At 39.6% G+C, this 14,796-nt stretch overlaps 2 protein-coding genes across 2 annotated transcripts; one reads left to right on the plus strand and one right to left on the minus strand.

The window, feature by feature from the left end:
* Positions 1-2,890: 2,890 nt before the first annotated feature.
* LOC130712365 (uncharacterized) lies at positions 2,891-3,562 on the plus strand. The gene is made up of 2 exons (XM_057562199.1): positions 2,891-3,068; positions 3,354-3,562. The coding sequence occupies exons 1-2, from the start codon at positions 2,891-2,893 to the stop codon at positions 3,560-3,562; spliced, it is 387 nt and encodes a 128-aa protein (XP_057418182.1).
* A 2,485-nt stretch (positions 3,563-6,047) lies between these two features.
* LOC130714870 (dof zinc finger protein DOF3.4-like) lies at positions 6,048-7,588 on the minus strand. The gene has a single exon (XM_057564841.1). It carries the CDS (start codon positions 6,974-6,976, stop codon positions 6,272-6,274), a length of 705 nt encoding a protein of 234 aa, XP_057420824.1. The 5' UTR covers positions 6,977-7,588; the 3' UTR covers positions 6,048-6,271.
* Between the last annotated feature and the right edge of the window lie 7,208 nt (positions 7,589-14,796).

The following is a 14,796-nucleotide window of genomic DNA, read 5'->3' on the forward strand; positions in this document are numbered from 1 at the left end:
GTGAGAGGGGCTCTCATACTTAGGTTGAGATTCTAAGTAGAAATACACTGGGTAGATTAGGAAGTGAACTATGAACTGAGTTGTTCATGAGTGTCTGTAATTCCTGAATCTTGAGATAGTGGATTTCCTTTCTTTGGGTGCAAACCCTCCAGACGTAGGTGGAAGTTTTCACTGAACTGGATTAACAATTACTGTGTGTTATTGTTTCTGTTGTTAAGTTTTGTTTTACTGTTAAGCGGTTGTCGAACCTCTTGTCCCAGCATCGTGCAGGACAATCGTATCAGAGGGAACCTGAATTACAATCTCAACTTTCTTTTGATCTCATCTAAGTGTTGTCTGCTGGATAATGGAGAACACATAGCTCATTTAAAAAGTTCTTAGATGAAAGATATTAGTTCCTGACAATGAACCAATTGCAATGAAGAGAATTATAATGACGCATTGGCTTGATGCATACATATGTTGCTACTAGCAAAATAACATGTCCAAAAAGTAAGGACTTTTGTTCTCATAATAATTGCCTAGCTATAAATAAGAAGCATTTAGCTTAATATCTTTGTGAGACCATTCTAAATATGAACATGTGCAACTCAATATTCAAAATCGTGTCACATACCAACTTGATCAAGGTTGGAAATTTCACTATATACAGGTCGATGCATCGATAAATACTAAATATGTGCACATGTATCACATCAAATATATTCAAGAATCATAAGGAATTCCATTTACTTTACCACAATTTTAATTTTTTAGCTTTGATAACATCTGAGAAATAAACTTTCGCATCATAAGACTCGGGTTGGTCTAACCGGTCATCTGCCAATCACAATCATTTCTTCCATATGAATAACTTCGCTAATCAAATAATGCTTCATTATTTAGGAAGAGAACATGCTTCAATAAACATGTGTTGTTGCAACTTTGGATTTCTAAATCCAAAAAATAACGATTCTACTATTCTTAGGAAATAAAATTATGAGAAATTATTATCATTATCAGAGCATATTATCAGAGCATAATATGTTTATTTTGTTTTTTTATTTCGAGATTAACACTGTTGATGAAGATCAAAAACAAAAACACGGTATAATATTTCCATGATGAAAAGCCATAGAAAAATAGCAGAGAAATGAAGTCTCTTTTTTTTTTTTGAGCCATATTTCTGGATTCATAGTTAGGGTACATCATACTATAGTATTTCTGGACGCATAGTTCATATTATGCTATAATCTTCTCATGAATCTCCAGAATTCATAAAAAATGTGTGTTTCAGATCTTCTGATGAATCTTCAGGATTCATAAAAAAAAATCCAGATAAATTTTCAGGAAAACATGGCTATACTTGATTAAGGCCAAGAGTGACACATTTGAAATGTTCAAGCTCTTTAAGAGTCTAGAAGAAAACCAATTTGGGAGAGAGAATGGATGGTAGGGGAGAGTTCACCTCCAGAAAGTTTGATGATTTCTGCAAGGCACAGGGAATTTCTCATGAAGTAACTGCTCCTTACACCCCACAACACAATCGGGTAGCTAAGAGGTGGAATAGAACCATATTGAATATGGTTAGGGCTTAGGAGCATGCTTAGGGGAAAGGACTTGCCATATTATCTTTGGGGTGAAGCAGCTGCTACTGCTGCATATGTACTTAACAGATATTCTACCAAGAGACTCAATGGTAAGGTCCTTGAGGAAGCATGGTCAGGGATCAAGCCACCTTAGGATCTTTGGTGCACTGTGCCATAGACACATTCCTCATCAAAAGAGGAAGAAACTTGAGGATAAGAGTGAGCCAATGATACTCATTGGTTACAATTTTACTGGCTTCTAAACATTGTTCAATCATGAGACAAAGCAAGTACTTTACAACAGGGAAGTTCATTTTGATGAAGTTAGTACTTGGAAGGAAACTGAGAAAGCAGTCAAGCCAACATAGTTCTACATTGACTGGGAATAAGACAATGTAGACACTAGAAGAACACAAGCAAACCCTCAGCCTGATGGTGAAAGTGACAGACCTGCAAAGGTGAAGATTTACCCACTAGATTGAGGGATTATTAAATGTTGCCTGACAATGTAGTCACAGAAGAAGGAGACTTGATTCACCATATGACATTGATGGTTGATGCGAAACCATTTACTTTTGAGGAGGCAACATAAACAACATTTGGAGAGAAGCAATGGAGAAAGAAATAAGGTCTATTGATAATAATAGAACCTAGGATTTGGTTGAATTGCTTGTGGGAGAAGTCCTTATTGCTGTGAAATGGGTGTTCAAGACCAAACTCAAGCCTGATGGGACTATTGCTAAGCATAAATCTAAGCTAGATGTAAAAGGGTTCATGCAGAAGATAGGGCTTGATTACTCAGAAGTATTTGCAACTGTGGCCAAATGGAGATTGTGAGGTTAATTGTAGCACTTGCATCTTGGTGGAATTGGACTTTATGACAACTGGATGTAAAACCAACGTTCCTAAATGGTCCCTTAGAAGAGGAAGTCTACATTGTACAACCTCAAGGATTCATCCGACAAGGAAAACGAAATAAGGTCCTGAAGCTAAGAAAGGCTTTATATGGACTAAAACAAGCCCTTGGAGCTTGGAACAAAAGGATAAACACTTTTCTTTCTTAGTCAGGTTTCATGAAATGCACTAGTGAACATGGTGTTTATATAAAAATTGTGAATCAAGCTGATATTCTAATCAATTGCTTATATGTTGATGACCTGTTGATATCGAGGATAAGAGAGTTGAAGACATAACTAAAGAAAGAATTTGAGATCTCATATCTGGGAACTCCAACCTACTTTCTAGGAATAGAGTTTGAACACCAGAATGGCATTTTGATGCACTAGAAGAAGTACACTTCTAAAGTACTGAAGAAATTTAAGATGTTGAATTGCAATAGTGCTGAAACTCCGGCTGAGATGAATTTGAAGTTTGGTAAAGGGAAAGGTGAGCCTACTGCTGATGAAACTCTCTATAGAGAAATTGTGGGGAGTCTAATGTTCATCTGTCACACTAGACCAGATATATCCTATGTTGTTGGCCTAGTGAGTAGATTCATGAGTAATCCAAAACAATCACACATGATGGCAGCCAAGAGGGTCTTGAGATATCTGAAATGGACACTAAATTATGGAGTTTTCTTTTGTCATCAAATAAGAGAAGGAGTTGAGCTACATCTTGTAGCTTAATCAAACTCGGACCGGTGATTGGACTTGCTTGACAGAAGGAGCACTAGGGTATGTATTTATGATCTCTGAAGCTCCCATGTCCTGGTGTCCCAAGAAGGAACATGTTGTGGCTCTATCAACATGTGAAGCTGTTTAATAGCTGCATGTTCTGCAGCAGGTCAGGCAATGTGCCTATCTACATTGCTCAAGGATTTGAAGGTAGCTATTGAAGAAATTATGGAGTTGCAAGTTGGAAGTAAGTCAGCAATTAATCTTGCTAAGAATTCAGTCTCACGTGATCGCAGTAAGTATATTGAGACTAAGTTTCACTTCATCGAAAATCGAGTGAGCAAAGGAAAGATCAAGCTGAAGCATTGTGGTACATAATTGATGTTAGCTGACATCATGACTAAAGCATTGTAGATTGAGAGATCAGCATAAGGGCATGTTAAGTGTTAGATGTCAGTAGTGCTTTTGCTGAGTTTTATTTATGATGTAAACTTTTGAAATAAGGATGAAACTTTTGAAATAAGGATGAGTGTTAGGTAATAATTCAAAAGTTGGTTAGTTAGTTAGTGGTTGATTAGTTGACATGTTGTGTATAAATAGTTGTGGCCGTGTGTAAGCAACACAAGAGTGAGTAGAAATTTTCTCAACATACTATTTTTCATTTTCTCCCCTTTTTTGTTTTGTCTGATTTACACTTTGGTCCTTCTTTTCCAACAATTATTTGCTTTTGTAATATCCAAATTTAATAACAAGCTCAAAACATGGGTTTTTTATAACTATTTTGTACAAAACGACATAAAAATCTTTTCTTTATATATCGGAAAATATAAATTATGTCGTCCAGCAACTGATCCTTAGATCTCCCCAAGTTTTGTTAATTTTTTTTTTTGAAAACGAAATAAGTCTGATTGATTAAATGTAAAAGTCTGAACCACATACAGGTTTGAAGCTACCGAACTTACAACGCAACCTAAATACCCCCCTAAGGCAAGTAGACATAGCAAATGAAACTCATTAAAACCTTACTAGGAAAAACTCAGTGGGAAAAACCCTAATAAAGAAAAAAGAGTACCCAAATACTATACTACAAATGTGCCTGAAATGCATAACCCACCCCAAGTAGATGCTGCCCAAGAGACAACAAGCTAGAGCCTAACACCAGTAACTGCGCGCACACCATCGTAACCACAGGGTTATAGCCAATAGTGCCACGCGCAACATCCCCCACAGCTGCAAGCTCATCCGTGATCATCATGTCCATGTTTGTTAATTTAAAACCTTTGTTAATTTAAAAAACCCAAGTTTATTTTAGCCAAAACGTAAAGCAAACACTTGTTATTCTTTAACTCTCTTATTTACAATGCAATTGAAAGTGTGTCAAAGGGTGGTTTGAAACAAGGACGAGTACATACCTTCCTTCATTACATATATATCCTGCCGAGTTGTTTATCATGTAAGCATGGTTTGATCGTATTGAATTCAATGTGAATCCACATTTAATATAATATGTTAAAATTTTACGTATCCTATTCATAATAAATTAATGTGATAAGTTTAACTTCTCCACTAAGACTACCCACAATGGTTTTAACATTCAACACCTTCAACACTCCACTTTTTCTCTTCCCAACACTCCACATCACATTCTCTCTCCAGTTCAACACTTCATTCAACTTTTACCCACTCCAATGGTTTTTCATTCAACACCCTACCCCCTACCCCACCACTTTTATTTCATATTTTGATTTAATTTTATATTTTTCTTTTTATGATTTCATAAAATTAAAATTTACGATAAAAATTAAATTAAACAAACTATTATCGATTTAATTTAATTTAATGTTTTTTTTATTTATTTAAATTAAATTAAATTAACGTAATATTTTTTTAACGTAAATTAAATTAAAACACTTAACAAAGGGGATAGTAGAAAGATTAAGATGAATAAGATGATGGAAAACTTGGTTTTTTTTTCTGTGTCCAAATCAAACGAACCAAGTCTCTATTTATAGAGAAAAAAAATCATGAATTTTGGTAAATTTTTTATATTTTTTAAAAATTTTTTTGAATGAAATAATTGAGTTGGAAAGATTAGGATAAAAGAAAATCGCCCGGACCAATCAACGCGTGACACGCGTCACTCATCAGACCGTCTCTCTCTCCTCTGACGCGTGGCACGCACGGTGCCCAACCGACGCGTGCCACGCGTCCCACCACCGGTCCGCCTGGGACCCGCCTGCTGCCACGCCCTGCCCATAACGCGCCTTGTCCGCGCGTGTGTGGCACGCGCCTGGCGGTCACCAGCCAGGCCGTGCCACGTGTCCCATGCTGCAGGTTTCACAAGTGTTGAAAATTTTCAACACCTCTCTCCTCCCTCCAACTTTCAACACTCACTTTCAACACCATTAAACCCCACTTTCAACATTAAACTACCCACATTCAACACCATTGTGGGTAGTCTAAGACACAAATATACGTAAAATCAAGTTCACGTTGTCTTTAATGCCAAACCAACAAACATGGACTGATTCTCTAAAAAGATTTCAAAATCTATTGTTTGTCTTGTTTGTGTTTGGATTTCAAAATCCATAGCAAGTCATTTTCTACCAAGAACACAACACAAACATAAAGCAATCGCCAAAAGAGGAATGCAGAACATCAATAGACAACATCACTGACAAAGCACTTAATGAAGTTAAAATATTGATTATATCATTATCTCATTCATTCCTCCTCAAACAACATAGAACAAACACTAGCTATACGTCTAGCCATGACTTCATTATCTTCACTGAGAATCAAATCCAGCTTTTTGGCATGATTAAATAAGCAAATCAAACCACAAAATCGTGTCAGCCACAAATAGAATCAAACACAAGCTTAGTCATTCATTTCACACCAGTAAGCATACACATGATGACAAAAGAGTTCCAAAAGGTAGAAAATTAAACCCAAAAAAAAGTCATAGGTGTAGTACTAAAACTAAATTGATGACCATAAAGATGATTATACCCAGAAAACCATACCATAAACCCTAATATTGAACCACCATAAACACACCCTCTCAAATCAAAAGAGAAAAAGTTTTCATTTGAGACCATTTCCCGGTGTTGAAATAGCAAGTCCCGGCCAAGAGAAGCAGTCTCCACCGACAAACCCACCATCGCCGCCACCTTCCAACTGCCACGAGTTCCCGATGCCGGGTGCCGAAACAACACCGCCGCCGCCGATGTGTGCTCCGTCCACCATTCCGGGATAAGCCCAACCCGCTCGCCCGATCCCGAAGCCCATGTCTTCAAACCCATGTCCAAGCCCAAGCCCGAACCCACCCAGAGCCAGAAACCCCGGGGCTTGAGTGTTGCTCAGCAACGAGGTGAAGCTGCCGCCGCAAACGTTGACGGTTTGTTTGATTTCGCCGTCGACGCCGCCGCTGAACGCGACGGGGCATCCGGTGACAGGGACCATCGCCGGGAAGGGGTTGTCGGAGGGTGAGGTGACTGCGGAAGTGGCGGTGGAGGTGGAGTGGTGGGTGCGGGTGCGCTTGGCGTTCTTGCGGCTTCCGCCGCCAACGGGGATGTCGCGGAGGGTGCCGCCGTGGGTCCAGTAGCGGCGGCAGGACTTGCAGAAGTGGCGAGGCTGAGAGTAGTTGTAGTTGTTGTAGTAGCAGAACTTGGTGTTTGTGGAGTCGCAGCGTGGGCAGGAGAGATTCTCCTGCTCCGGCGGGGGGAGTGCGGCCGCGCGGACTTGGGGCTTGGTTGAGCGGCGAGTCTCGCCGGAGTCTGACGACGGCATTGGGGTGGTTATGAAACTTGAAAGAGTGAAGAGTGAAAAACTTGGTTTGGTTTGTTTTGAGTGTGAAGGGAAAATGAAAATGGGAAATGAAATGAGTGTAATGTTGTGGAGTGGTTTGTTGTTGGAGAAGTGTGATGAGTGAGTGTGCGTGTGGTGGGGTAAATGGAAATGGAATGGGAAGGGGTGGTTTTATGGGGAACAAGGAAGAGAGAGAGAGAAAGAGAGTGATTAAGACGAGAAAGCAAAGAGTCAGAGAGAATATCTGTGGTGGAAACAGAGACATTTTCTGAGGCTTATATGAAGCAGAGTGGGATCAGCTTTATTACAGTACTGTTCTGTTAAGCACGACATTTCGGTCGGCTCCTCACACTGCTTGGGTCGGCTAATAGGGCTGCGCCTCTGCTCTACACACACACCACCACCAACTTCTGATTGATTCACACTCTCCCACTCTCTCTCTCTCTCAATCAAAGTGTGATTCTCTCTTCTTTTTATTTGGTTCAGGGATTGGATTGGATTTGGGGACATTGTAAGGAACAACATCTCATTTGGTAGGAGTATTATAGTGCTTGATTAGGCTAGATTAGATCGATGCATGCAGTTGCCTTTGAGATAATTAGTTAGTCTTGAACCATGAAACTAGTACCCTACAAGTAAAATAAATTAACATGATTGTTATCCTAACAGTTCATAAATTAGCCAATTTAGCTTATCTGATCCCATTGATCAAGTTAACCTGACCAGGTTCCAATATTATATGCGTTTGTCCTGTCTTATCCGTATGGACAGTTGGCCAGTTGGGCACGGAGCTCGTAGGCCTTAGGGGTTAGGCCATGGGTTGCTATACATCGAAGTTTGATCTTTTAAATTAAATTAAATATTAGGAGTAGGAACTATGGATAATGTCAAATTCTGGCCATTTTAGCTTAAAATACTTTTCCTCTAATTAGGCAAACATACATAGTTCTATATTATGCGCCATTATGCACATGTAACATTGCACCATCACCAATCCCCGGATAACAACAAATAAAAAAGAATCATAGGATATATGTCATTGTTATTAATATTAGTCACTATGCTGTGCAAGAAGACAATTCCAAACTTAATTTGGCTTAGATTGAGTGGGGGCCTGGGGTGCAAAACGGGATGTGATTTTCCAAAACGTGGAACGAGGGGTTGTTGGTTTGGTTTTGGGGTTTGGCACTAGTCACTAGAAGACAAAGGTGGGACCAATTCAATTGATAACCAGAAATCAATTCATTTTAAAAGATTTTGCATTCAATTATTTTCGCTTACTATATAAGAATTGTGTTAATAAACAATTTGCAAAAACTTCTTGTACCAATATGATTCAGGGTAGACCGCATAGTTATTATGTTAATCACGACCCATTCAATTGGAACCACATCTTATGAAGGCTTGCTCGAGTTCTCGTCTAAAATCTGTGTTAGGCCTAATGTGAGAATTGTTTGACGAATCAAAAGACCGATGGTCCACATGCGCTCCCCATACTCTATATGGTAGTTACATTAATCATGATTCCCTCCACACATCATGTAACTTAGCCTACTAGATTAATCATACGATATTTAATGTCCTGACCGATGACAGAAACCGAGCCTTGAACCTACTTATTCTTTTATTTTGTTAAAGAAGAGAAGACAAAGGTGGAGAAATGTGAAGGAAGCTAAGCGGGTTGTGGAAATTGGAAAATGAATGAATGGAATGGAGTGGGTAGGGACAGAAGCGACAGAATGATAAGTGTCGGGCAGCGTGGGGAGCAATAATTGGGTTTCTCCCCTCTGATTTCGGACGACCGTCATGTCCGCATCAGATTCCTCCTCCTCCGTACCCTTATCATCGGATTTTCCGCTTCACTGTACCCACTACCAAACACTGTCCTCCCTGGCCGCTTGATAGCGATCACACGGTGGGAATATCAGGGGAGAGACACCTGTCAGCGACACACCGGTGGCTGTCGGTGGTGGTGGTCGTAATTGTACGCACGCGCCCCATGGAAAATTTGTCACCACCAGCAAACAAAGAAAGAAAGAATCATTCATGGGTCGCTGTCAATCAGGAACAACAACCGCTGCTAGCTAATGCTGCTGCTACTGTCTGCGCTAGCTATATTATCACCTTCTCTTCTCTCGTCTCAATACTGAATAGTGCAGTGCCATGTTCATGTTTGTGCTTATCCGTTTGGGTTTGTAATTACTACTGACATGTTTCTTCTCGTTTTGGCCTTTTCTGTGCGCACATGATTCTCTCCATCAAAATTCAATGGAACTTGGCGTGCTTTTCTCATCTTCTAAGGGAATTATTAACCATCATTTAGGACAAGATAAAAGTGTTTTCCTTTACAAATTTAATGCCAATGTCTGCTCTGGATTTATTAAGCAGGTGTTTCCCAAGTTTGGACTGCGGGGCTCAAATTTCAATTTCAATTTACTATGAGCGGCATTGTCAGATTAATGTTTAGATTAGGTTTCTACTATCAACTGATTGGATTTCAGTTTGGCCGAACCTTGCTCAGTATATTCTTGATAGAAATTTCTCATACCATTGTCCGATTCTTTTGAAAACAACAACAGCTAATTGGGGCCCGAAACCATTTCGTGTACTTAATTGCTGGTTCCAGGATCCGAGGTTTAAGCCTTTTGTGGAGTCTTCATGGTCCTCTTTACAAATTCAGGGATAGGGTGCTTTTGTGGTTAAAGAAAAATTGAAGGGTCTCAGAATTATGCTTAAGGGCTGGCAAAAAGAAACATTTGGTGACTTAAACCGAAAATTCTCAGAGGTCTCGGTTTCACTTGCTGATCTGGATCAAAAAATGGAAACTGCAGGTTTGTCATTGGCAGAGAGGGATATTCGTAGGGCCAAGCAGGAGGAATTATGGCAGGTAGCTAAATTAAGAGAATCTATCTTGCATCAGAAATCACGTTGTCTATGGATTAAGGATGGAGACTCCAATTCCAGATTCTTCCATGCTTATGTAAATCGCAGACGCCAGATGAATAAAATTGTGGGTTTGGAGTTGAATGGTAATTGGGTGGAAGAGCCTAATTTGGTGAAACACGGTATCAAATCTTTTTTTGAGCTGAAATTTAAATGCGATGTATGGAATCCCCCAAAGTTAGATGGTGTTCCATTTGGTCAGATAACAGTTGCAGATAATTCTTTTCTGATTGAATGGTAATTGGGTGGAAGAGCCTAAGAGGCGGTCTGGGCCTGTGATGAGGATAAAAGCCCGGGCCCGGATGGCTATAACTTTAAATTCGTGAAATCTTTTTGGCATCTTCTGTCCTCCGATGTACATAGGATGGTGAACGAATTTTTTCAAAATGGGTGTTGGCCCCGTGGCTGCAATTCCTCCTTTATCGCATTGATCCCAAAGAAATCAGCTCCTGGTGGATTGAATGACTACAGGCCTATCTCATTGGTTGGTTGCACTTATAAGATCATTTCTAAAATTCTTGCCAACCGTCTCAAACAAGTGCTGCCCAAGGTGATTCATGACAGTCAATTTGCCTTCCTTCCGGGTAGAGGTTTGCTGGACAGTGCTCTTATTGCAAATGAGTGGGCCCATGATGCGAAGTGTAAGAAGGTGAAATCTATGGCTTTTAAGGTGGATTTCGAAAAAGCGTACGATTCCGTTTGTTGGGATTTTCTGTTTTATATGATGCAGCGTATGAATTTCGACTCTAAATGGATTTCTTTGATTCAAAGTTGTCTTGAATCCTCTAGAGTTTCCATACTGGTTAATGGCAACCCTACAGACGAGTTTAGCATGGAATTGGGTCTTCGTCAAGGTGATCCAATGGCACCGTTTCTATTTTTGATAGTGGCTGAGGGATTGAATGGGCTATTGCGCCAAGCAGTGAACTTAAATCTGTTTTCCGGTTACCGTTTTGGAAATTCTGCAGGAGAGTTGATCTCAATTTTACAATACGCAGATGACACTTTGTTTGTTGGGGAAGCTACACGCCGGAATGTCTTTACTGTAAAATCAATCTTGCGTTGTTTTGAACTTTCCTCTGGTTTGAAGGTTAATTTCAATAAAAGTAAGTTGGAATTTCTGTGGAGGATCGTGAGCTACAAGTTCTAGCTAATATTCTGAATTGTCGGATTTTGGATGTTCCATTTTCCTTTCTGGGGCTGCCAGTTGGTGGTAATCCTAGAAGGATTTCTAAATGGGACCCTGTGATAGCTAAACTGAAATGTAGGCTTTCGAAATGGCGCAGCAAGAATCTATCATTTGGTGGCAGAATTTGTCTAATCAATAGCACTTTATCTGCTATACCTCTATATTATTTATCATTTTTTAAGATGCCAGAAGGGGTAATTAAGGCATGCTCGCAATTAATGAGAACCTTTCTTTGGGGGGGATGTGAAGAGCATCGCAAGATGGCATGGATTAGTTGGGATCTGATTTGCAAACCGAAATCTCAAGGAGGGTTGGGCATTCGAAATTTGAGCCTTTTCAATAAGGCTTTATTGGGAAAATGGAGGTGGCGCTTAATGACTGAATCTGAAAATTTATGGAGCAGGGTCCTTCATTCGAAATACAATTTTTTTGCAGGTAATTTACTTAATGCAAGGATGAGCAGAACTTCATCTTGGTGGAAAGACATCATTATTTCTTGCTGTGAACCTCATGACTCTTGTTGGTTTGATGAGGCTATTTCACACCAAATCCGGGTGGGTAATTCAGTCAGGTTTTGGCATGACTCCTGGTTTGGTGATGAACCACTAGTGGCCAGATACAGTAGATTATTCCTAATTTCTGCTCAACCGAATAATTTGCTAAATCAAATGGGAAGTTGGGTGGATGATCTTTGGAACTTTCAATGGGAGCGTCGTCTTGAGCGTTCTGAAGAAATTATGCTTTCTGATATGCTAATTATTCTAGCTCAATTTCTGCCAACTCGTAATTCTACTGATTCTTGGAAATGGGCTGGTGAGGATGAGTACTCCGTCAAGGCTGCATACAATTGGCAATCCAGATGGGAGTTAACAGAACCTGATGAGATTTTTGACAAGATTTGGAAGCTTCCAATTCCATCAAATATTAAAGCTTTCACTTGGAGGTTTTTCTGGGACAGGCTGCAAACTAAAGTGAATCTTAGGAGAAGGGGTGTTTAACCTGCAGGTGATGCTGTCTTGTGTTCTTTTTGCACTTTGGAAGAGGAGACTTTGTCTCACTTATTTTTCTCTTGCCCCTTTTCTTCATCTGTCTGGAATGTTTGTTACACTTGGTTGGGATTGGCTCTTGGTGTGTTTTCCGATAGCAGGACCCATTTTCTGCAGCATTCAACTGGCTGGTCAAATTCTAAACAGAGGGCAGGGGCTTGGGCTGTTTGGTGTTCTACCATTTGGTCCATTTGGCTTCATCGGAATGAAGCAACCTTCCGTGGGGATCAAGCTGATGTGGAGTCTGTTGTTGTTATCATACAACGTCGTTCCTTTAGCTGGTTATCTGTGCTGGTTAAAGATTTTCGCAACTCATTTTTTGAATGGGTAAATGACCTAAGAGAATGTCTTAGACATTTATAATTTCTGTTTGCTGGATTATTTATAGGAATTTTTTTTGGGGGGGGGGGGGGGACCTTCGAATTTGTTCCCCTTTGTTGGGTTTTTTCTTTCCTCTTTTCTCATGTAACTGTTTAATATGTCTGTACTTTCATTTGCACTTCTGGTGCAGTATCAATGGATTTTAGCCTTCACAAAAAAAAAACTCCCTCATTCAAAATTTTGATGTTTAAAATTAGGCACACAACTTAAAAGTTTATTAGTTGATCTTTAGAAACAAAATCTTGAGTAGGGTCATTTATCGGTTAGATCTGATCAGTTTTGTCGGACCACAATTTCATTGAGTCAATTTATGCGGATTGTTAATGCACAAGAAAATTCACAAGAAAATAAAATGAGATGATGAGACCAAGCTAAGAACTCAAGAAATCTTAATAAAATATTAACTTTTACATTGATTTTAAAATTCCTTATAAAAGGTAATTAAAGAAAAGAACAAGGAAGAAACCTTAATGATATTTAATATTGTTCATTCTTCTATACAAAAAAAAAGTAGAGGAACTCGTGGTGGTCTTATTGGATCTGTTGGTACTGAGGAAGAGGCATCGCAAATTCGAGATAGACGTTGAGGAAGAGCGGTGGTTGTTTTCTTGAGTGCGTGAAATGCATGCCCTGGATTCGGAGCTTTCATATCAGAGTCTTCAGGAATCGGAACCCATGGTCTTCTTCTCTCACCACTGTAACTGGGCGTGATTGTCAATTGGATTGGTTCGGTTTTGAAAGAAAAAATTATCTAATCCAGTCTCATCAATTTATGATTTTATCATCCAATGAATTTTTCTCAAAATTCAAATCTGAACAAATTTGATCCAACCTATAGCGGTTTGGATTGGATTGAGTTTTTCAGTTTTTGTTTAACTTTTTTCCCTTTGATATTATAGTGTATGAATCTTAAAAATATACAATAAATAATATATACAACAATATAATTTATCGTGTCAATTAAAATTCATGAATTAAAATATAGTTAATATTTTTTAAATTTTAGTTTTTCAGCTTCCAGTTTGTTCAGTTGTCGGTTTTATGGGATGATAATAGCGTAAAATTGTAACCATCCCTAACCCTCACCCCCACCACTCTCACTCTCCTTGTTCAATGCCTCCCACGTATGCCTCCTCCTCTGCGCCTACAACCATCGTGCAACCTTAAGAACCATCACACAACCATTGTCGCTTCATTGTCGCTTCATCATCTTCAACCTTAACCTAACCTCGATGCCAAAACCACGCAACCCCAAACCCAAAAATCAAAAGAGACTTCACCCTCTTCTTCAGATGGAGTCGTTACAAGGAAGAGGGAGAGAAAGCGAGATAGAGAATGAAAAGGAGGTGGAGTTGGTGGTGGTTCATGAAAGCGACGGTGAAAGCTGCATCCGATTTGAAACCCTTCATTAAACCATTTGGTGTTTAACCTTGGTCTTATCCCACTGTCGCGAAATTGGATACCAATTGTCGGATAAGGGTCACGTGATACTCACGTGCTTCCCTCTCTCCTCATACCTACTTTCTCTCTCCAATTGGACGTCCACGTAAGCCTCCTCCATTAAGAAATAAACGGTAGGACTAACGTTGCACACGGCCTACAACGTCGGGGACCATGCATGTAATTAAATTAGGTGGGGGACCAAAATCGTGGTATTGATAAATGTCGGGGACCAAAGTTGCAATTAAGCCTTAGATTTTTATCTGTTTTGTAGGAAAGTGGGAACTATTGATTTCATAATGTGAAGCACCATTGTTGCGTCATTTCTAGCACGATGGTGACGAGAACTGGCTGGTTGATGTCGTTGTGGAGTGGTTTGGTTGGTGGAAGGTTTGATGGATATGCTAGGGTTTGATAGGGCTGAGCATAAAACCCGGATCCGCCCGAACCCGGGCTATCCGAGTGAGAAAAAAATGATCTCGGGCGGTTTGGGGCGGTCAATCGGGTAATCGGGTGGCAATTTTCGGTTTGTTAAGGATAAATTCGGTCGGTTTCGGTTTCATTGAAATTGGCCCGTCGGTACCCAAAACCGACCGAATATGCCTTGAATGAATTTTATATTTATATATCATGCTTTATGTCTTTCCTCAATTCAAATTTTCTGACCATGGCAGTATTTCGAGACACGCAATGTCTGCTTTGCAGAGCCTCAAGTCTATCAAGACATCAATAAAGGATTTGTCTTATCACCATTATTTTATACATTTCTTAATTTGTAGTTTTGTACAGATGTTACAACTAAG

This window comes from Lotus japonicus, chromosome 4 (assembly GCF_012489685.1).
Source record: "Lotus japonicus ecotype B-129 chromosome 4, LjGifu_v1.2".
Taxonomy (NCBI): domain Eukaryota; kingdom Viridiplantae; phylum Streptophyta; class Magnoliopsida; order Fabales; family Fabaceae; genus Lotus; species Lotus japonicus.

What these genes read in the sequence shown, in the direction of transcription:
- LOC130712365 (XM_057562199.1), top strand. Translation starts at nt 2,891, where the DNA reads ATGTTGAATTGCAATAGTGCTGAAACTCCGGCTGAGATGAATTTGAAG. An exon ending in CCTAGTGAGTAGATTCATGA is followed by an intron (nt 3,069 to 3,353) that starts GTAATCCAAAAC and finishes GTTCTGCAGCAG; the next exon opens with GTCAGGCAATGTGCCTATCT.
- LOC130714870 (XM_057564841.1), bottom strand. Translation starts at nt 6,976, where the DNA reads ATGCCGTCGTCAGACTCCGGCGAGACTCGCCGCTCAACCAAGCCCCAA.